Raw genomic sequence first — 24145 nt, forward strand, 5'->3', positions numbered from 1 at the left:
ACTGAGCCACCCAGGCGCCCCTGAAATACAGTATTGTTAACTATAGTTGCCACTCTGTGCATTCCATCCTCATGACTTATTTTATAACTGGAGGTCTGTACCTATTTATTTATTCATTTATTTTAAATTTTATTTATTTTGAGAAAGAAAGTGTGAGGTGGGCAGGGGCACAGAGAGAGGGAGAGAGAATCCCAAGCAGGCTCTATACTGCCAGCGTGGAGCCCGATGCAGGGCTCAAACCCATGAACCGTGAGATCACGACCTCAGCCGAAGCTGTATGCTTAACTGACTGAGCCACCCAGGTGCCCCTGTACCTTTTTAATAAGCAACTTTGAAAAAAGCAATAAAACTGAAACAGATGACATTACAACTAAAATATAACAAAGCATCAGGACATTTAAATTATAAGTGAATTTTACATGTAACTCTATACTATGACATTTGAAACTCTCCATGAAAAAAGATACATTAAAAAAATTATCAAACTGACCTAAGATGAACAAGAAAACATGACAGACTAGTAACCACAGAAGAATTTTTTAAAGTTACCAAAAATATGGGGCACCTGGGTGGCGCAGTCGGTTAAACGTCCGACTTCAGCCAGGTCACGATCTCGCGCTCCGTGAGTTCGAGCCCCGCGTCAGGCTCTGGGCTGATGGCTCGGAGCCTGGAGCCTGTTTCCAATTCTGTGTCTCCCTCTCTCTCTGCCCCTCCCCCGTTCATGCTCTGTCTCTCTCTGTCCCAAAAATAAATAAAAACGTTGAAAAAAAATTTAAAAAAAAAAAAATAAAGTTACCAAAAATAATTTCTTCCAAAAAGATTCTAGGGCCAGATGTTTTTTATTGGTGAGTTTCCATCAAAATCTAAAGGACTAGGTAATGATATAAACTTTTCCAGAGCATGTAAAAATTGGAAAGCTAACCTAACCTAAGCTTCAGAGATGTAGTACAAAAGAAAGCAACAGGCCAATCTCGGTGATGAATAAAGATTTAAAAAATCCTAAGTAAGGTACCAGCACACTGAATTCAACAAAACATTAAAAGAACCACTGAGCAAGACGAAGCAGGTTGTCTTGGAAGGCTGTATTCCAGGAATGTAAGGATGATTTAATATCGGAAATTTTTAGGAAAAAATAATTTAAATAGATGCCAAAATGACATTGAAAAGTCACCCTGGTAAAAACATTTATCAAATTAGAAACAGACTTTCTTAATCCAATAATAAGCGTGTAATCATAAAGACACTCAAAATATTTATTGAACACACATCTATCTTTCTTGATAGTGAAAATGAGAGGTATTCACAATAAAATCAGAGGAAGATTAAAGATGTCTGCTATCACTCATTTAAAATAGTTTTAAAAGTGTGGGTAAACTTTTGGTAATGTGTCACGAAAAAGAAATCAGAGGCATGACTATAGGAAGAAAAGAGGCAACATTACCATTATTTCCACACGATATAATCATATCATAAAATCATAAAATCATGAGAATCAATTGCTAATACTCAGAATTAATAAAAGTTCAACGAAGTGGCCAGATAGTGATAAATGTAAGAAATCTGTAACTTTTCTGGAGACGGATAATAATTTTGAAAATAAACTAGAAACGTATTTCAGTCTCCATCATCATCATCATTATCATCATCATCCCACAACAAAACACAAGTAAATACTTAAGACCAATCTTCACAACTAATACAGAAACTCTACATGAAAAACATCAAAATTTTACTGGCAGATATGAAGTATTTGAATAAGTGGAAATAAATGCTATGTTCCTGGCCTGGATGTTTTAATGATTTTAACTATTTTATTGTTTAACTAGTCCTCCCAAACTGATTTAGAGATCTAAAATTTATAGATTTACAGATCTCCCGGCATTCTGTAGGTGCCAATTTCAGTGTGAGAGACCTTCTCTGACCACCTAACTCGAGTAGCACCCTGCTTCTCCAGCTGGTCTCGTGTTCACCTTTGTCCCAGTTTTATTTTCTTGACAGCACAAATCCCCACCCGAAATTATCTTTTTGTTCTCTTGACTTTAGTCTCCCGGACTAGAATGTAAATCAACAAAGGTGAGTGTGCCTTTGTTCTCTGTGGTGTTATCAGTGCCTGGAGCAGAGCCCGGCAGACAGCAAGTGCTCAATACGTGCTTACCCAGTGGATTTAACACAATCTCACCTGAAAACGCTAATAGGATTTTTTTTCCCCTTGAATGTGACAAGATGGTTCCAAAACTGACCTGGAATAGAAACCTGCTAGGTTGTCTAAAACATTATTAAAAAGAAGCAAAAAAGGGTAACTTGCCCTGCCAAATATTAAAGCACATCTTAAGACTGCAATGGTCAAATAGTGGCGTAGAAATTACATGACAGATAAATGGAACAGAACAGTTACAGAATTGATCTAGGACAAATAGGAGGACCTAGCACATTCTAACTTTCCGGTGTTAAATAAACAAACTATTCAACAAATGAGGTTAGAAAATTGGCTCAATATCAGGGGCAAATCTTTATTCTCATTTTATGCTACACTCGTAACAATGTTCAGCAATCCCCCCACCCTAAATAAAGCCACATACAAAAGAGTGCACATAGTGTTATATACCATTTATGTAAGGTTTTTTTTAGAAACAGGCAAAACTAATCTATGGTGTTACCAGGGTAGTGGTTCCTTTTGGGGGTGGGGCAGATTAGTGACTGAGAGGTGGACACTCTAAGGGGCCCCTGGAATGTCAACAAAGTCCCATTTCTTGACCTGGGTATTAGTTATGGGAGGGCGTTCACTTCGTGAAAATTCAGCAAAGCTGTACAATTTTGGACCGAGGGCTTTTCTCTATGTGTTATACTTCATTCGTCAACAAAAAGCTTATTTTTTCGAAGTAAGTGAAATGAGTAAGTGTTACCCCAGTTGATTGCTTTGGTCAGAGATTAGGTTTTCTGCACTTAAACAAGCATTTCTTTTTCACTCGTGCTTTCAGAAGAGGAGATAAAGTTCTATGATGATAAGTTAAACTTATTTCATTGTAATCAATTAAGGAGACCGATAAAGACCTTGGGTTGAAAGGTCTCCATCCTGTCCAGGAGCTATCTGTATCATGGTCTGTCCCTATGCTGAGCAACCCTGAGGGTCTGTGTCTTTGGCTCTCACGCATTCACAGCTGAAATTGTTCTGTGGGTCTCTGAGACGCAGCTGGACATTTTATTTTTTTAATACACTTAAAAATTATTGTTAATGTTTACTTTTATTTTTGAGAGAGAGGCACACAGCATGAGCAGGGGAGGGACAGAGAGAGCAGGAGACACAGAATCCGAAGCAGGCTCCAGGCGCCGAGCTGTCGATAAAGAGCCTGACGTGGGGCTGGAACTCACGAACTGTGAGATCATTACCTGAGCCGGAGTCAGATGCTTAACCGACTGAGCCACCCAGGTGCCCCTTTAACATATATATTTTTTAAAGTTTATGTATTTATTTTGAGAGAGAAAAGAGTGGAGGAGGGACAGAGAGGGAGAGAGAGAGAGAGAGAGAGAGAGAGAGAGAGAGAGATTGAGAGAAAGAGAGACTCCCAAGCAGGCTCCATACTGTCAGCACAGAGCCCACTGTGGGGCTTGAACCCACAAACCATGAAATCATGACCTGAGCCAGACTCAGACACTTAACTGACTGAGCCATCAAGGTGTGCTGTCAGCTGAACATTTTAAAGAATCCGATGCATTACAGAACAGAAAGTTAGTATTCACATTAAAAGTAGACTGTCTAAAAGCCCAGTCCTTGTTCTTTGGCCAGACCTTATATACGAGCATTGGTCAACTTCTGACTGCATCTACGAACATGTTGGGAACACCTCAAGCCAGTGAGTCGAGTTAGGGGACACCCCAGTGACTGGATACAAGCCAAACACCTCTTCTCTAGTTCTAGTTCACTATCAGTTATAAAAGCATGTGCTAAAAAACTTTGATTTTCCTACTGGCTTGATATGGTTAGAAAAAAGTCTTTTGCTTTTGTAAAGGTATTTATTGTCCAGACAAAACCTCAAAGCACATATATGTGGCTCTATAACCGCGCAATCCTGGACTAGTCTATGTAATGGTAACAACCATAAAAATAGTAATAATAATACTTATTACTAATAAGTATACTAATTAGTATAATACTACTACTACTACTAATACTCATTGAGTAAGTTTTTCGTACCAGTCACCGTGCTAAGTGCTTTACCAGTAGTATCTTATTTAACCCTCTCAACGACCCTATAAGTATTATTGTCAGTTCATTTTATAGATAAAGAAAATAATATATGGAGAGGTCAAGTAATTGACTGGAGGCCACAGAGCCAGAAAGTTACATTGTACGACTTACACAATCCTGCTTCTGTTGAATTGTTTGAGATTTTGAGAATGTACGCTGGGCACTTTTGCCAGTCAAACTGGTGACTACTGATTTTTCTTAAAATTCCAGGTTAGTTTTAGCCACTCACATTTTGTAAGTAAAGAAGAGGCTAACCGCAACGTGGAGTATTTATTTAGAAGAAAACTTAAGTCTATGGATTAGATCCTTTTTCTTTGATGTACAAATTTCTACCATATTAATAAAAAGTTACCTTAAGGGCTGATATTGGTCTTCCCAGCAATTCTGGGAGCTCATTAGACATAGGATGTGTTGGGGATCATTGAAAATTCAATTTAAACAAAGCATTGATGAAGGACGGGGGTAGGTTCTCTGCTGCCCGATGAGAAATTGCTGTGTGGATTAGGTCATTGCCACAGGTGAAGGTCGAGATGACCACTGAGCTCTGGTGTCCCCAGAACTCACCAACAAGGACAATGAGACTGAGCTAGGTTTCCAGAATGCTCTATCAGAGAAGAGGGAAGAAACTTAGCTTCTCTCAAATACAACTCATTTGCATATTATCTACCCACCCCCAACCTTTGTCTTTTAAAATCGGATTGGTCACTTACATTTCCAACTCCTGAAAGTAACTCCTCTGTCTCCTCTACTTTCATTTGCTTCAGAGCAGCTCAAAATGCCAAGTGTACTTTATCATTCTGTGATCCAGCAATACTTTGATGTGTTGTATGTTTAATAAGATATATAAGATGCTTAGCCTACACTCCGGGATTAAAGAAACGTACTTAAATTCTGGTTTTTAAGCAAGGCTCAGTTTGGAATCACCGAGCCCACTGATATACTGATATCTTTGTTTATCCATCATTTCCTGTCATCAGACTCTTGGTATAGACCTGGCCTTTCTAGAACAGTCGCTCTGCAATTCCTCTCCTTCCCTACTGCTGTCTTTAGAGCAGAGGTATGATCCTGTTGCAACATTCCTCCTGTCCAGCATCTTCAGTGGCTGACTACTGCCCAAAGATCCATCCGAAGGATGGAGTTTGGAATGAAAGGTCTTCCATAGCCTTATCCTATAGCTAGCTGTAGCCTTAAAAGTCAAGGCTGCCCTCACTTTCTTATAAGATGCCATGTTCAGACATGCCTCACATTTCCTCCTTCTCTGTGGCTCATGTGGCTCCTTTGGACTGGAATATTCTTTCTCCTATTTTTTTCTGATAAAATCTTATCCATCCTATAAAACAGGGGTTGGCCAACTACGGCATGGGGGTCGAACTTGGTGACTGCCATTTTTTTGTAAATCAAGTTTCACTGGAGCACAGCCACACCCATTCATTCACATACTGCCCATGGTGCTTTCTTCACTAGGACAGCAGAGTAGACGCAGTCATGACCAAATGGCCCGTGAAGCCTAGAATATTTACTAGGTGGCTCTTTCTAAAAGCAGGTTGCAAACCCCTGCTCTAAAAGCCCAGTTTAAACACCACCTCCTCATGCTCCTCAGAGTATACTGTTAGAAATGATTTCTCCATCCTTTGTACTCCCATACTGCTGGGTCTCTTACCAAAATCATCAAAGGATTCTCAAATGGCTTACAAATGCCTGTGGGGCAGGGGCCGTGCACCGTTCAACTTTATGCCTCTGCAATGCACTGCACACAGTAGGTGCTTATAGATACTTGCTGAAATGTTTTAACTATTTTGCAGGAGTATTGAGTCAGATAAAGAGCAGTGTTTGACCTAATCAGATTATATAACTACTAGTTTTACTGATTGAGGAGATCAGTAAATTAGGCTCCCAAAGCACAATAAATATAAGTGTGACTGCCAGGCCACCAAAGAGGATGCGGTGGGAGGCTGGGGGGCCTATGTGAAAGTTTCTTTTCCAAGGAAGGACATGAATATTGACTTAGAACTCAGACAGAAGCAGGAGATCTTTTTCATACTGGCCTTTGTATGATTTTGAATCCAAGTGTCTGCCTTGGGAAAAGGGTAGAGCAGGATTAGGAGAGGTGGAAAGTTCTTCTAAGAGCTGTTGATGCCTGGTTGAAACAGCTGGAGGAGAGGTAGTAGGGGCAACCCGGAGGGGAGGGAGGAAAGAGGCTTGCCTTCAAAGCCCACCCCTTCAGGGATTTGTTAGCAAAAGGAAGAGCAGCTCTCACTGGAGATCTGCTTAGTGACAAAAGGGAAAAAAGATGTTCAGCTTCTCCTGTGGGAAGGCGAGACCCGGAGAGAGGAGGGGACGGTCCCGGAAGGCAGATTTCCCATTTCCGAAGCTCTAACCCTCAAGAGAAGAGAAGGGACATTCCAAAAGATGGTATGAACCTGGAGCGGCCAGGATGGGTGGCCTGGAGCTCCTGGGCAAGAAAGCCTCAAGGTTACTGTTTTTCTCAGCATCCCTTCACTTTGAGTCATATATTGAATAAAGGTTGTTTAAAACCTTAGATATGTCTTCCTTATCTTGTCTTAATTCCTTAACGTGGAGGCTCAGCGATCTAACACACAGCAGAAAGCCAGACTTTGATTCAGAGAGGGAAGGCTTAGCGGCACTTCCAAGTGGGTTAGGGAATGGGGAGATTTGGGACGACATTATCCACGCCAGACTCACAGACAATGGGTTCTGAGTTATTGCCCCGATCCAGGTAGGAGACCTGGGAGCGATTAACAGCCCTGCAGACGATCTTCTCCAGAGCTGTTGCTGCCCAGAGTGGGCTGGGAGAGAATCCTATTCTCCCTACAGGGACAGGGCTGTCAAATCACTTCCATAAAAATCCAAGACCCAGCCCCCACTCAGCAGCTGTTTCCTGCATTTGAGGAAAGCATCCCATTAGGTACAGAAAAGCAGGTGTGGGTGCTCCGCATATGTCTGCGACAGATGATGCAATTAGAAGGAAAAAAAAAAAAAAACCCAATCACAGCTTAACTATTCCCCATAAAACAAAAGGCAAATCTGAGTACAAACAGGCACACTCACGCTTACATTTCCAGGCAACTAGGTGCTACCTAAAAAGCAGAAGATGAGAAACAATAATGAGCATAAGGGGCAGTTGATTTCATCTTATTCCACCGTATCTGAAAGCTTTTCAAGGCAGAGTGACTGCAGAAGTGAAAAGAAAGTCCACGTAAACAGACACGAGGACATCAGAGCCTTTCGAAATCAAACGGATGCGAGCTGTCAGACGCCAGGTGGAAGGGTGTGATGCAAAATGAAGTCCAGGAGGGCTAAAACCAACAACAGCGTCTTCCCAAATCACAGCAAGATTGCACAGGATCTTTGTTTGCAAAGATTTGGTTTTGGACAGGAATCATAAATGCTTGCTGCTGAAGAAAAGGTCAGAGCTGAGTCCACATAACAAAACTCAAACACTCGGTGACAGCCTTTTCATGCCGTCACTACCGAGGAACATCCAGCCATGACGTGGTGTTTGCCGTCTGACCGTCTCCCGGGGCTGCCATTACGTGCAGAAGGTAACCGAGGAGGGTCACAAGCCTGTCTCAGCATCTTGTTCTTATGCCCGGACGCAGACCACAGAGGCATGTCTTACCATCTGCTTAAATACTCTTAAAGACACGCTTGATGTGTTGGCAAGGATGTGGAGAAGCTGGAACCCGTGTGCATGGCTGGTGGGGACAGAAAATGGTGCTGCCACTGTGGAAAGCAGTCTGGAAGTTCCTCAAAAGTTAAACACAGAATTATCGTACGACCCAGCAATTCCGCTCCGGGGTATATACCCCAAAGAACTGAGAGCAGGGACTCACACAGTTACCTGTACACAATAGCCAAAAGGTGGGAATAACCCAACCATCCATGAACAGATGAGTGGATAAACAAAATGTGATATTATACATAAAAGGTACAAGTTTCTGACGCCATCCAACATGGATGGACCTTGAGAACCTTATGCTAAGAGAAATAATCCAGACACAGAAGGACAATTATTGTATGATGCCACTTGTATGAGGTGCCTAGAATAGGCAAATTCATGAGACAGAAAGGAGAGGAGAGGTTACCAGGGATTTAGGATAGGGGGGAATGGGGCATTATGGTTTCTTAGGTACAGCTTTTGGGATGATGAAACCGTTCTGGAAATGGATAGTGGTGATAGTTGCCAGTAGCATGAATGTATTCAACGTCGCCCAATTAAATGTTTAAAAATCATTAAAGCGAAAAGTTGTATGTTATATATGCTTTACTACAATTTAAAAAGAAGAAAGAAAACCGCGATGTTTCATGTCTCCAAAATATTCTACTCTTTTTAAGAGGTGGCTGTTCTTTTAGATGCTGGTTTCAGAAGAGCTCTGCTAAGGCAGATGGTGAAAGTCTAGTGACTAAGGCATAATTATGGCAACCTAGCCCGTGGGCTCTTGGTGAGGGCAGGCCTGATGACTTTCATCAAGCAGGAGGTAGTAGTGGGGGGAGGCACGGAACAGTGTGGAGGGGACAAAAAGGCTGCATGGAGTTGGAATATATCTTTCTTCTACTGCTGGGGGGAAGGGAGAAGGCACAGTTTCTCCCCTACGTCTCATCCCCTGGCCACATTTTTCTTGCCAAAGGCCACGAGCAGGGACAATGCCTGACTCAGCCACTCATAAATTGTTCACCTCGGCAGGTCCCTCAACCACGCTGGGCTCAGCGTCCTCAGCTATAAATGCAGGTGCTGATACAACACCCCACCCCCCCTTCTCCAGTTGTGTAAGTGCTGTGTGACACAAAGAAGGTGGCCCCAGGATTCCAACAGCCTAGGAGCGAAACATAGGACTCAAGTGCCACGAAGGAGGTCTCGTGATGAAGGTAGGCTAACGATGTCTGAGCACAGGCCCCTAAAACAGGCTGCACAGCACATGTGTAGTCTCAGGAGAACCTTGATTTCTGTATGTCACCACTCAGCACGGTTGTAAGCACACAAAGGGTACTTGAGAGAAGGAATGTCTAAGGCTGGAATGTCTTCAAAGAGTACACAGACTAACTGAGGAGAACACATGCATAAATTACAGTAAAACATGGCAAGTGCCAAACTGGAGATACAATCAAGGTCTTACGGGACTTCAGGAAAAATCTAACTCTTTGCTGTTCCTTTTCTTGGTCTTTTATTCTTTTGCCATGTATTAAGAAAGCAAGCAAGGGTTCTGAATGCCGGAAAGACAGCCCGCAGGAAGGTGCTCTAAGCCGGGATTTCTGTTGCTGGGGTTGCATGCAACTCAGGGGCCCATGGCCAACAGACTGGGTGAAATATTGAAGGGAGATGGAAGGAAGGGGCTTAGATTGGAAACTAAGAATTCATAGTGAGTTGATCAATGCAAACTTACTGGTAGGTAGAATTGTCATCCCAGTAGCACCTTTGACATTTATTATTATTATTTAGACATCATTCTTAAATAACTGACCCATGAAACTTTAGCCCCAAAGGGATCTGGGTGAGCACACAGGCCAGGGGTTCTCCTCTCAGCACCGCTGACATTCGGGGCTGGACAGTTCTTTGTGTAGGGGCTGTCCTGTGCATTGTAAGATGTTCAGCAGCACCCCTGGCCTCTCTTTGGATTGGGGGAACAGAACAGCTCCTAGCTGAGATCCAGTGTAACACGGAACAGGTCTTTTAGCCTGCAAGGACATGGGAATCACCTAGGGAACTTAAAAATTCTGATACCCAAGCTGTGCCCCAGGCCAATTAAATTGGGAGGTAAGAGCCAGCCATTGGCATATTTCAAATAGGCCTCAGACAGCATACCTCCTAGGATTCCAGTGTGCATCCAGGATGAGAACCACTGATCTAGAAAGATTAGGGAACAAATAGTTTTTGAATACCTTTAAGATGGTAGGTGTTTTACCTACATCTCACTTAAAGTCAACAGCTCTGTGAAACTACAATTGTTTTCCTAATTAACCTGTGAGTAAAGGGAATCTCAGAAAGGTTAAGGAACTTGTCCAGGAGCATCCCAGGTGGAATGGTGGCTCTGCAAAGGGCAGTTTCAGTGGGCAGTGGTGGGCTATACATGGAAGACAAAGCCAAGAACTGGAAAGTGGACAGGAGCAGAGCAGAAAAATGCACTCAGAGCGCAGGATGTAGTCCGGGGCGGGAGGGGTAAGCCCATGGTTACAGATGTGGACCTCAGAGAAGCCATTTTCTGGTTAGAATGAGGTCAGCACAGGGGAGAGACGGAACACACACATCCATTCGTTTCCCTCTTTGTGGGGAAAAGGAACCAGAGAGACATGGACACAGAAGCTATGGGGACACAGCTAGAGCAATCAAGTGAGATCAGGTAGGCTTTGGATGTCTAAGAAGAAAGATACAAAATGTTATACTCGAGCTTAGATAATCCTGGAAGCCTCTAGCAGTGGGGTGGAAGAGAAGGCTGTTTCCTGTTGAGCCATTATAAGGAAAACTTGAGACTTGGTATAAGGTAGGTTAAAGGTTGATGGTTCATGTTTATTATCCTATTGAATCCTTGCATCTCTCCAAGAGACATTGGTTGTCTGTCTACTCCTTGTCTGCCCCCTGCCGATACACACTCAGAGGAGGCCTGTCAGACAGCACGCTGACACCAGAGTGCCTCTGCTCCATTTGAAGGAACGGCCTGTTGTAGAGACAGATTTAAGTCACTTAGTCCACTGGAGCTGCTATAACAAAATACCACAGACCAGGTGGCCTGTAAACAACAGAGATTTACTTCTCACAGCTCTGGAGGCTAGGAAGTGTAAGACAAAGGATTCTGCTTCCTAGATGGCTGTCTTTTCCCTATAACCTCTCATGGCAGAAGGGGTCAGGGATCTCTCTGGGGCCTCTTTTATAAGGATGCTAATCCCATTCATGAGGGCTTTGCTCTCATGACCTACTCACCACCCAAAGGCCACATCTCCTAAAACCCCCACCTTGGGGGTTAGGATTTCAATAAGTGAATTTGGGGGAGCCACTGCAGTAACTGGAGGAAATCCACTTAATAAGAAAATATCCACGAACTTCATAAATATAAATTGAGAAATAAGAATAATCAGACACTGGGGAAAAGAGAAAACAAGAGCAGGTTCTAATAAAAATTGTTAAAAGCTGGTTACAGAAAGAAAACTCCTTAGTCTGATAAAAGTTACATATCAGAGAACTCTGCAAACGTCTATTAGAAGCATTCCCAATGTTGGAACAAGACAAAAACAAAACAAAACAAAACCCACTGACATTATTATTCCAAACTTCTGGATTAGTCCAAAATTTTTTAGAGGTTTAAGCTGTTAAGTACCACAAGACAAGTGAATAATAAGAGGTAGAATATGCATTAGAAGATAACATTATTATTATCTATAGATGTCAAGATTTTCCACCTAGAAAAATCCATGTTAAATAAGTGAAAAACTATTAGAATTGTTAAAGGAGTCTAGCAAGATGTCCAGGTAGAAAATAAATACATGATTTGATACATGCTGGCATGACTAACTAGAAATACAGTGAAAAGATCTTATACTATATTAGCAAAAACTATAAAATACCTAGGAATAAACCTAATAAAACCTATGCAAACTCTAGATAAAGAAATTTTATGAAAGAACACAAAATGGGAAGATATGCTATACTCCTGACTCAAAAGAGTCAACATTAGGGGCGCCTGGTGGCTTAGTTGGTTAAGCATCTGACTTCGGCTCAGGGCATGATCTCGCAGTTCGTGGGTTTGAGCCCCACGTGGGGCTCTGTGCTGACAGCTCAGAGCCTGGAGCCTGCTTCGGATTCTGAGTCTCCCTCTCTCTCTGCTCCTCCCCCGCTCAAGCTCTGTCTCTCTGTCTCTCTTACAAATAAACAAACATTAAAAAAAAAAGTCAATGTTATGAAGCCATTTCTTTTATTCTTCAAATTAGTCCATAAATTCATTGCAATCTCACTTGAGAAGCAGAAGTTTTATGGATTTTGACAATTTTGAAGTATATGTAGAAAAAATGTACAAAAATACTCAAGGAAATTTAGGAAAAGAGCAAAGTGTTTGGGTAGGGAATTAGAGAGAGAGAAGAAAGTTGACCTACAAAAGAATAATACCTAAAACTACAGTAATGAAAACGATATGGTACCAAAACAGGAAGAGACAAATAGATCAGTGGACTTGAATCAAGAATCCACAAGAATACCTACATATATTTGAATTTAATATATGGTAGAGGTGGCATTTCAAATGAGTGGGGAAAATTTAATAAATAGCATTGTGACAACCCTACCTCACACCACACACAAAAATTAATTTACACAAATCAGTATTTAAATATACAAAATGAGTATAAGAATAATAGAAGAAAATACTAGGGACTAATTTTATAATGTGGGAGGTGGGCAAGTCTTCCTAAGTAAAACCAACCCCACAAGCCATAAAAAAAAAAATTATTGACATGTTTGACAAAAAAAAGATTAAAATTTTTCTCCTCAGAATAATAGATATGATAAGCACAGTTGAAACACAAGATAAAGACTGATATGTATATGAGCAGAAGATGGGTACTATCCATAATTTATATGAGTTCTTAAAACCAGTAAGAAAACCACAAACACAATTTAAAAATAGAATATTCATAGGAGTACAAATCACAATATAAATGAGTGGTCAGGAAAATGCAAATAAAAAAGATATAGTAAAAGTTAATAAGTACATTCACAATATTTTGTGTTGGTCCAGGTTTGGAGAAAGGCACTTTTGGTGGGGGTACAAATTGGTACAACCACTTTGTAGAGGAATCTTACTTTCTCTCTCAGTGTTCATTCCATTTGACCTACAAATTCTATTTCTAGGAATCTATCCTACAGAAATATTTACATAAGTATGAAAGGATATACCTATTAGGATATTCATGGAAGCATTACTTGTAAGAAGACCTTTATTTAAGTTTTCTTCTCCAAGAATTTGCTCTTTTTCTTCTAGAAACAACTTTTAAGTTATATATCTTGGCTTTTCTTTCATGGTCTAGGCTTAAAAAAATGTCTACTGATCCTTGGTTGTCCACTTATGTTATTGTCTATTGATGTTTAAGATGAAAGCAATGGGAAGGCTGCTTGAGAATTCTGTACACATTGGCAGAGCTTGTCAACAGGCCAAATTTTAGAGGGTGAAAAAAATGGGGCACCGGTCATTCACTTGCTTCTTCCTCCAATTCCACAATGGTTACTGAGGTCTTGGGGGCACCAATCCTCACAGCCACGTTCTCGTTCCCATCAGCTTTTGGATGAGGAGGTTGAGGCCAGCATTCTGAATGTGCGTGCCGGGGGGTGGGGGTGGGGTGCCCGTTCATATATTCCTCAATTTTTCAGTTCCATTCTCTTCTCCCACCCTCCATTTTATCTGCTGCCCTCAGACCCGGAGGCTGCTGGGCTCTGCATACGGGCTGCCCCTCCTCATTATTATCCCCTCAGCTACCAAGGCTATGATTTCCTCTGCTCTATTAGAGAACATTCTTCCATCTGCTTTCAGAAATGTGTTCCAGAAATTTGTTAAAATCATTTCACAGATGCCCCCCCCCTCTTCTTTTCTTGGTGGTTGTAGGTTATATCCTGTCTTATTCCTTTCGTATCATTTTGATGGAATCTTGGGAGGAAGGAGGCAAAAGAACCCTCATGTACTCAGTCTGCCATCTTGAACCACAAATCAAATGTATTATTTGCAATATTAGAAAATGAGACAATTTAAACATCCCTCAATAGGGAACTGCTGAACTAGATTACGTTACCTCTGTTGTATGGAATACTCTGCACTCAGAAAATAATGAATTAGCTTTATGTAGTAATATGAAAAGGTATCATGAAATAATACTAGAATAAAAAAGCAAATTGCAGAAAGTATGCATAATAACACCACTTTTAGAAGATATATTTTTTTTTGTACTTCCACAAAGGACTGATACACACCGAGCTGGTAAGGGTGGTCATTTATGTGTCTTACACATTTATGTGTCTTACACCTGAAGGCAGCGGACCCAGTATCTCATCTGTATTGTTCAAAATTTTTACAATGCATGTGACAGATCTTTGGGATTAACTATCATACGGATGTAAGACATTCTGTTATTTAAATACTCCAACCTTTCCCATATAGAGAGCAGCTCAGCTAAGAAATGAAAGGTTTGCAACCGACAGACGATCCATGATACTTGATGTTTTAAATGCTGGCGATTATTATTATTGTTTAAAACTTTTAAGAAACCATGCCTAAAAGTAAAGGTATTGCCAATTTACTTTTTGAAGCTTACAGACCTTTAACAAATTTCTTCCAAGTCTCAGGCTCTATGACATGTAGCATGTTGGCAGGTAGAACACGTCCTGTAGAATCAATTTTGCTTGGTATGCTTTTATGTCTGATTTCTGAACTGTTACATAATGACATTAGTAAGCCGAGCTAGCTGCACTAGCCAAACTTTGATATTTCAGGTAGAATAGTTTTACAACATCTTATTACTAAGGAAGAGGTAAGTAATATAAAATGTCAATCATTTTAATAAAATTAGGTTTAACTTTTTATTTCCACAGAGCAGGGTTCAGAATAACTCTCATGCAAAAGCACAATAGATTGCCTTTAGCAGATCCATGGATTCCAAAGCCTTTTCCATTAAAAAAAAAGATATCTATCTATCTATCTATCTATCTATCTATCTATCTATCTATATCTATCATCTAGGAATCTATAATGCACCAAATAGTGTATATTTTGGAGCATGTGGACAAATTCAAATAAACAGTAAAAAATGGAGCTTGGGACGCCTGGGTAGCTCAGTTGGTTAAGTGTCCGACTCTTGGTTTCAGCTCAGGTCATGATCTCACAGTTTGAGAATCTGAGCCCCACATCAGGCTTTGCGCTTGCTTGGGATTCTCTCTCCCCCTCTCTCTGCTCCTCCCTCCCTCCTCTCTATATCTCAAAAGAAATAAATAAACTTAAAAATAAAAGTGGAGCTCAGTTCTGCAGAAATTCATTGGTTTCCAATCTAAAATGAGACAAAGGGTCTATCTCCTGAAATCTGTGTATCATTAAAGGTCACAGTTTCTCCAGCTTTGCCCAGGGAAATAGTGGGCGTCACGAAGTGCTGAGCTGGCCTGTTGCCCCAGCTCCAGGTGGGTCTGTCCCCTGTGGGTTATGGCAGGACCAGGGCTAGAGCTCTGGCCTTCGGAGTCTGCATCCTAGCAGGACCAGCTCTTTTTTTTTTTATTTTTAATTTATTTTAGTGTTTATTTATTTTTGAAAGAGAGAGAGAGAGAGACAGAGAGACAGAGAGACAGAGAATGAGCAGGGGAGGACATAGAGAGAGGGCGACACAGAACCTGAAGCAGGTTCCAAGCTCCGGGCTGTCAGAGCAGAGCCCGACGCGGGGCTCGAACTCATGGACTGTGAGATCATGACCTGAGCCGAAGTTGGATGCTCAGCTGACTGAGCCACCCGGGTGCCCCTAGCAGGTCCAGTTCTTGATGGAAAAAACCAAACTCAGCGTCTGGTTGAATGCACCAAATTCAGCCATAAACTCAGCGTCTGGTTGAATGCACCATTACTATTTACATATTAGCCAAGATTTGGGGGATGTATGCCTCCTTCTTCCGCATATGTAGTTTTGATTTTTTTTTAAATTTTTTTTTCAACGTTTTTATTTATTTTTGGGACAGAGAGAGACAGAGCATGAACGGGCGAGGGGCAGAGAGAGAGGGAGACACAGAATCGGAAACAGGCTCCAGGCTCTGAGCCCGACGCGGGGCTCGAACTCGCGGACCGCGAGATCGTGACCTGGCTGAAGTCGGACGCTTAACCGACTGCGCCACCCAGGAGCCCCTGTAGTTTTGATTTTTAAATTTCAATTTTCACATCCTCACTCTATCATTGCATCTTCAGTAATTCTAGATCTTTCTCGAAGCAAGCAAAGTAAAGAATGCCCAATTTTAAAAATCAGAAGGCCACGTACATCAAAATGCTTGGAGACTCTGGTACTTACCATACATATAGCACGACTGTTATCATTAACTAAGCGACTGGCCTAGAAAAGGCACTTACGTATTAAGGGTTTTAAAATTAAAAACCTTTTAAAATGAGGTGATAAGACCATCTTTTCCAGCAGTAATAATATAAGTCCTTCTGTTTTCATAGAAAGCTATTTTCCGTTTCTATCAAGTTTGGAGAGTTAGTCATTAAAAAACACCAAGTGTTTCACAAGGAAAAGTTTGATTTGCATCACAAATAACTAAAGGTAATTCTGAGAAACAGGGCAACTGAAAAACTTTGAAAAGCTGTGCATGGTTTGAAAGCAATGACACAAATTTGAACTATTCCTTCCCTCTCTATTGCCAATTCTACAGAACAGCTGTACATGAACAGCCAAATCAATTTTGTGCATCAAGTCACATTTTTACACAAAATAGTTTTCCTAGCCAGGAATTACACAGTAAGAAAACCAAAACCTTCACCACTACCTGGAAAATTGTAGAGAAACCCACCACATATCTCTTCAAAAAACGTTTAAGTGTTTGAAAATGTGTAATGTAAAACACAGTCGTTGAACAGTTCAAAAATAGCTAGAGACACCTGTGTTCTAAAGGCTTCTACACAATCTCAGGCAATCCCATGCAATTTAACTTTTAAACTATACAGGCCTGACAGAATAGGAGATTTAGCAGGATAGGTGGGATAGCTAAAGAGAATACTTGTGATCAGAAAAATACCATCCGAACCACTGTACATTTTAAAAGGTTGAATTTCGAGGCGCCTGGGTGGCGCAGTCGGTTAAGCGTCCGACTTCAACCAGGTCACGATCTCGCGGTCCGTGAGTTCGAGCCCCGCGTCGGGCTCTGGGCTGATGGCTCAGAGCCTGGAGCCTGTTTCCGATTCTGTGTCTCCCTCTCTCTCTGCCCCTCCCCCGTTCATGCTCTGTCTCTCTCTGTCCCAAAAATAAATAAATGTTGAAAAAAAATTAAAAAATAAATAAATAAAAGGTTGAATTTCACGATACATGAATTACATGTCAATAAACATAAGAAAAAAGGAGGAAAAAAAAAAGCATTGCACGTAGTTTCAGTGCTGCAGACAGCAGGTCCCATTCATCACCTCTGGAACCTCCTTTCTCTGTGGCCTGTTCTTCTGTTTCCATTCTCCCTCCTTTGCCCACATGCCATCCTATAATATTGGCAAAGGACTCTGGATTTCTCATGTACCCAACTGCTCTCTGGGCATACAAGGTTGAATTTGACTTTCTGAATCATCACCCTTGCATTGAGACTTTTTTAGCGGGAGAGGGAATTTTGATTCCACGAAGCTCTGAGGTACCAAAAAGGTCTCGGAGACAAAGGAAAGGGAACGAACATTGGTCAGTGGCTAGTAAGTGATAGGGTTCTGCTGGGTTCTGAATATCTGTGGCGCCATTAATTGTCCTGAAAACGTACAAGGTCAAAATTCTTCTTCCCATACTCTAGATGCAAACACTGAGGCTCCGAGAGCAGTTTCCATTCAGACATCCAGTGGATATTCACCCAGGGTTTTCTCTTCAGAGGGCACAACTTAAAAACTGTTTCCCGAACAGGACTAATTTGAGCAATGAGAATTTACTAAAAACAACACAACGCTCGTGAAAAGTGGCATTGTTTTCTGGTGCACTTGTACCCAATGACGCTTCAACTAATCCCCTGAAGAACATTTTCCACTCTAGAAGATGGGATGTTTATGGAGATGTGATGTTCTAATATTCAAAAAAAAAAAAAAAGGAGTAAACACACACAAGGACCCTCTTCTCACAACTAAAAATAACACACAAACCACTCATTGGGAAAACTGGGCTTATTGTCACTTTGGTGGCTCCTGGGCTTGCCAGAGCCAATGGGTCAGCTCTCCACTTTAACTGGACTTGTCTCAGGGTCTCACCTGCCATTCCTTCCTCCTCCTGCCAGTAAATCCAGGTGAAGCTAATTTCAGTTGCATTTTCCTGGGTGCAGGGAGAAGAGCTGTGGCATTTGGAGTTGTCGGGTCTGGATTTATCTTCGGGGGTGTTCCTGGTACTTGAGATTTGCAAAATTAACCACCTCTCTCAACTGCTGCAACCACTGACTGCTGCATGGCCAATGGTGTACTAGAAGAACTCTGAGAACTGCTCATGGGTATTATATCTTGATAGACTGCTATGCTTGGAGATAGACTGCCTGGGTTCGAATCTCAGCTCTACCTCATCCTTGCTGGGTGATGTGGGCAAGTTACATAATCTCTCTGTGCTCATTTCCTTATCTATAAAACGGGGATAGGAACTGCTCCTATCCCTAGGGTCGTTGAGAGGGTTCAATAATTTAGCAGAGGCAAAACACTAAGAATGGTGCCTGGCACATAGTGTCTGTGCCATTTAAGTGAAAGACATAATTAAAAAATGAAAATGAATATTGCCTTCACGAAATGACTTTCAGGAATTGCTTTCCTTGTGTTATTTTGTTGGTTAATCTGCACATGCTTACCTAAAATTGGTAAAAATTAATTTGTATGGCCTGATTGGCTTTGTGTAAAATGCAATCAGCCAGAAACCCAGGAGGAAGTATCAACAAAGATCTAACTTTCAGCAGGACAATGGGTTAAAACGGCTTCTTGATATTGACGACATGGACCAAAATGACTGCAGCTGTTAAGAAGATACACACATGCTCTACACATCCTCCTGCCTCAGGCAGATGAAGCAGAAAGAAGAGAAAAAATGGTTTTACTTTAGACTTGTAGGGAACGAAGCTCCAGACAGGGTCATCAATGGCCCCTGGCCACCTTGAACTCCCAACAGAACAGACTGGCACATACCCTGGCTTTTTATAGAGCCTCCCCCATCTCAGAGAAACCATTTAGCCCATCACCTGTTTCATAACCATGTTGCTCTTGGAAGGAACAAAGGCTGGCTTAAATGTGTAGGTATTAAATATTTATTTGCAAGGACTTTTAAAATTTTCTCCACCCACGCTTCTCATTTCAAGGGGGAGGCCAAGCGGTGCTTTGGCGTGCCCCAGTGGCACCTTCTACGTGTCTACGGACCTCTGGACACTGCTGTGTCACGATCCTGGGAAGGAACGAATCATCTGGTAGTGACAGAGGGTTTCCTCCGGAAAAAGACCAAGCTTACCCAAATAGTTGTTGCTCTTGTACATCTCGGTGATGTTGATTTTGGTGGCTCCTTGGGGAATCTCGACAACTCGGTGGTAGCCCAGGCTCGTGAGGGCATGCTTGAACACGCCTGACACAACCTGACAGCCTGTGTTATCGCCTCCACACACCCCGCATTTGTCCACAACTTTGTCAGAGCCTAAGTAGTCGTCACAGCCAATGCTCTGTGGAGAGGTAGAAAACAAAAGACTCTTGTAGCATGTAACAGGAGTGCGAGGGGAGACGGGGCCAGGGGGTGATGGAAGATCTATTACTGGGTCTCGAACCGACCTCCCTCCTGCCCCCATTCAGCCCCTGCAGGTGAGCAAGTTCATTCTTCCCGCACTCGATGGATAGTCACAAAGCACCGACTCTGGGCAAGAAATGTATGAAATGTACACTCTAGGGGCGGGGTGCAGGCCCCAGACAGTAGACAAGACAAGCAAATCAAACAGTACTCTTGGTGGTGGCAAATTATAAGGAGAAAATTACGCAGAGAGAAGGAACAGGGAGGGTGTGGGGGCCGGTCACTTATTTATACTGGCTGGACAGTGAAGTTGTCCTGCACATCCATCCCCCTATGGGACTCAGAGGGGAGAGATCATCTGGGATTTCTATACAAAGTTCTTTGGCTCCATGATAAGTATTGCACCGAAAATTGGGGTTTGTCCCCAAGTCTTGTGTTCTAAATGACAGACCGTATAAATGCTTAGCAAAGTACCCTGAGAAGTGGTACTTCCAGGCTTAGCGTCTTAGGCCATTAGGTCAAATTGGTCGAGATCTGGGTCTCTGCTGGTCACTGTGGCTCTGAAGAGTTGAGCAGCAGGATTTGGCTTGGCTCCCCCAGAGCATTTTTCCTGGGGGAGAGCGGGGAAGGAGGCAAAGGCCAGAGACACCAGCGAGCTAGACGATGATCTTCCCATGACTCAAAGATTTCTTTTGCTTTATCTTTCCCCTCCCTGTTCATGTTTCTGTTGGGGCCATTTTATTTTGCACTTGGGACAAAGTGCAAGATCATTACCTTTATACAGTCTTTTCCTACTTCCGGGGCTCATGATCATGCTTCCTGCATCTAAGATGTGGGCATGTGGTTGGAGCAAAGAATTCTGTCACATTTCTATGGGCAGATGGAAGTGAGCAGATGACAGCTGGACAATGAAGCGCTGTGATGACAGGGCTCATTCACTGGGTTATGGGGATAGGGAACGGTACTTGAAATCAGAATGGTACTCTAAAACTCGAGACACATGTTTGCGGAATCACAGGCTTGTGTTGGTTCTTTGAATTCTAAAGAGCAATCATCAGACCCCATCCGAGGGGGGCAAAGTGGTCGGCAAACCATTCAAAATCCACTTGTGATTTTGTGAAATAACCCTGGGTCTGTTCATATGGGCCCTACAGGTCAAATCCTATATGCAGAGTCAAATCAGAAGGTTTTCAGGCTGTCCCCTCCAACCTCACGTTTGATTGACATCTTTCTGTAGACACTGTACCTCTGCATTATTACTTCCATATTCCTGAGTGCACATTAGTCCATCAATAATAACTGGTCTCTCTTCACAAATAGCTTCTCTGTAAAACATTATTTCTGACAATAACAGAACATCATCTCAATATGTTCATCCACATCCAATTAACCTCTCAAAACGCCATGTTTGCTGTGTATTTCTCCTCCCTCAAATATTTCTTGCCCCTGCCCCATGCACATTTTAGCAGAAAAATAAGGAAAATGTTTTCCATGCATGATTTCCATCTCTGACCCCTTGGGTTCTCCTTTGCTTTGAGAAAAGAAAAAAAAGAAACAAGCAAAATGCCACATTGCCAAAGCAAGATTCCAACCAAATTAAGGACATGCCTCTGATTGTCACTGATGGGGACGATGGATAGAAATGTCGGTCAGCACACAGTCCTTGCCCTGTCCAGCAAAATCCCACTCTCCTCCCTTTCCATTTCTGCCGTCCCTGGGCCCAGTTTGTCCCAGACTGAGCTCCTCCTCACGGGGGATTCCAGTAAAGGGAGCACTTCATACAAAGGCAGAGGGGTAGGAAAGCATGTTCACAGAACAACACGGCTCAAGTGTAGGGTTGCTGGGAGGCATGAAATCAGGCTGGAGAATTCAGCTGAATGGTTTAAGAATCTTGTTTGCCAGGATGAAGAATTAGAATTTTATCCGATGGCATCAACAAGCAACCCCTGGGTGTCGAGAAAGGGAGGGCCATGCTCAGATTTGTTTCTCAGACGATAACTTTGGTGTTGTGGAGAGGGTCCCGGAGTGAGGAGAACAGGCAGCCTAGCCCGTCTCTCTCTTCTAAATGGGGTGTAGGGGGGGCGCCTGGGTGACGCAGTCGGTTAAGAGTCCGACTTCAGGGGCGCCTGGGTGGCGCAGTCGGTTAAGCGTCCGACTTCAGCCAGGTCACGATCTCGCGGTCCGTGAGTTCGAGCCCCACGTCGGGCTCTGGGCTGATGGCTCAGAGCCTGGAGCCTGTTTCCAATTCTGTGTCTCCCTCTCTCTCTGCCCCTCCCCCGTTCATGCTGTGTCTCTCTCTGTCCCAAAAATAAATAAACGTTGAAAAAAAAAATTAAAAAAAAAAAAAGAAAAAAAAAGAATAAAAAAAAATTAAGAAAAAAAAAAATAAATGGGGTGTAGGGGACATTTCAAGGATGAATGAGAGCCTCCAAAGACAAGGAAAGACATCACATGAATCCTTAGCCCCCAGCCCAATTAGAGCGGGAGGACCAACAAGAAAATTACAAATTACACAGCCACAGTGGGCTTCAGACAACAACAGACACAGACTAAATGCCATTTTATCTTGTGAAACAGATATTACATTGAGATGTTCTCCACAGTCCCATGAATGCCACCCCCACATGCCAGATTTCCTATGTAGCACAGCCACTCTGCAGGAATCTAGAAATGGGAGGGAAGGTTGTAACCTTTTCTCCTGCCAGACGTCCAAATGGCCTACAGGTTGGCTTCGGTGAAGCGTGTAGCCACACAAGAGACGCCAAGAACTACAGGTGACATCCTGTTTCCTCAGGGCTTCATGGTCACTTCCTTCTGGGCTCAGCGCTGAAAACATCTCCACCACCCTCCGGGTCTTTCAGGGGACAATGCCCACAAGTGAATTGGGCCTGAATTCTGGCTTGCACTTTAGGAAGCTGGTCAGCTGGTCTCTGATGGGGATGACTTAATGCACTGGTCTCTGTTTCCAAACTCAGAGGCGCTACCAAAGTGCTATCACTAGGTGCTTAAAAAAAAAAAAAAAGGGCACTGGAGTCTGTGGACCCGGGTTTTGTGTTGGCTCTGCCTCTTAGGAGCGCTGATCTTTGGACGTACCAGTTAGCCATTCTGAGCCTCTGGTTCTTTTTCTGTGGCTGGGGTTGGTACGGTGTCTACCCGACGGCAATGTTGGGAGGACCTAAGCAGGTAAACAAGAAGGTGCCTGGCAGCATGGGTTTTGTTAATTACGGTCCTCATATACTGGTTTCATCTGGAATCCATCCACTTTGAAGTAAATTCCACCATCGTATAACCACAGACCCACTCCTATTTCTACAATGCTCTCTATTCCTTCTCAGTCACAGATACTCTCTTCCTCATTTGGAGAGAGTCAGAGACATCCAAAGAGCTGAGGAAAGGCCAGCGTTCACCGTAAAGGTAAGGCACGTTGCTGGGCCCCTTCACCCTTACCGCGCCAACAGCACCTCGTGAAAACGGACAGGATGAACATCTGCTCCTTGATCCACCTTTATTTCATGTTTTTTTTCTCACCATGTACCGCAGTTCAGAAGAGACATTTCTTGCTGTGACAAAGACAACTGGACAACTGGACAAATACCCTTAGTATTCTTCCAGTGAGTTTGGCAACATGTTGTAGGAGAATTTTACGCGTCGCAAGCCGTCACAGAAGAAATTGCTCAAGAATTGCCCCCAGTTGTGTGCCGAAATTAACCCAAATGAAGTTTCCTGAGGGAAATGAGCGATCTGGATGACATATCTGGTGGTGGAGTTCACAGGGAGGAGGCCTCTGTACATCACGGCAGGGCAGGCTGGTGCCTGGCGTGCAGATAGGGGAGCTTCTGATGCCCTAATGGGAAGCAGATGTTTCTATGTGTGCTCAATAAACACACCCGATAGGGTAACCTCCACTGGTTGGCTAGATGACACGGACAGATAGCACAACGCGCCTTAATCATCACGCTGTCACAACAGTGTGGGAGAACGTTATTATTAAAATGATTAGTAGCTAACACCAATTTGCTTTTGTTTGCAGTAAGCTAATTCGTGGAAATACATATGGATGCCAAAACTTCTATTCATGACATTCTGTTGAAAGAAATCCTTTGCATAATGATAAATCCCTCCCTCTGATTACGTTAGGAATGCACATCGATACCACCTTCCTGGAAAGCAATTTAGCAATATATACTGTTTGATCCTATTTCTTCTTCTAGGGATTTATGCCAAGGAAATGATAAATGAGGCGAACACTTTCTGTAGGAAGGAACTCATCACAGCCATTATTATTAATAAGAAACAATCGGAAGAGTCCTGAATGTCCAACACAGGAAAACAGTGAAACAACATATAGAAATTCTCTAGGAAATACTGGATGGATCTTTTTCCAGCCATTATTCTCATTAAAATCTGCTCGTACTTGCACCTATGTGATTGGCCCTCAACATAGTTCAGGAAATATTTTCTGAG

The 24145-nt window shown here is 42.6% G+C and overlaps 1 protein-coding gene across 7 annotated transcripts in view; it reads right to left on the minus strand.

Annotated features, from left to right (window-relative positions):
• THSD4 (thrombospondin type 1 domain containing 4) overlaps positions 1–24145 on the minus strand; it is a 564941-nt gene that overhangs the window by 80365 nt on the left and 460431 nt on the right. For all 7 annotated transcript variants that reach the window (XR_007153141.1, XM_047863578.1, XM_047863580.1 and 4 more), the window contains one exon: positions 19415–19619. Coding sequence is in view for 6 of the 7 variants with exons in the window: in XM_047863578.1 (XP_047719534.1) it covers positions 19415–19619 (205 nt within the window). In the remaining variant the exon portion in view is untranslated. The remainder of the gene's footprint in view (positions 1–19414; positions 19620–24145) is intronic.

This window comes from Prionailurus viverrinus, chromosome B3 (genome assembly GCF_022837055.1).
Source record: "Prionailurus viverrinus isolate Anna chromosome B3, UM_Priviv_1.0, whole genome shotgun sequence".
Lineage (NCBI taxonomy): Eukaryota > Metazoa > Chordata > Mammalia > Carnivora > Felidae > Prionailurus > Prionailurus viverrinus.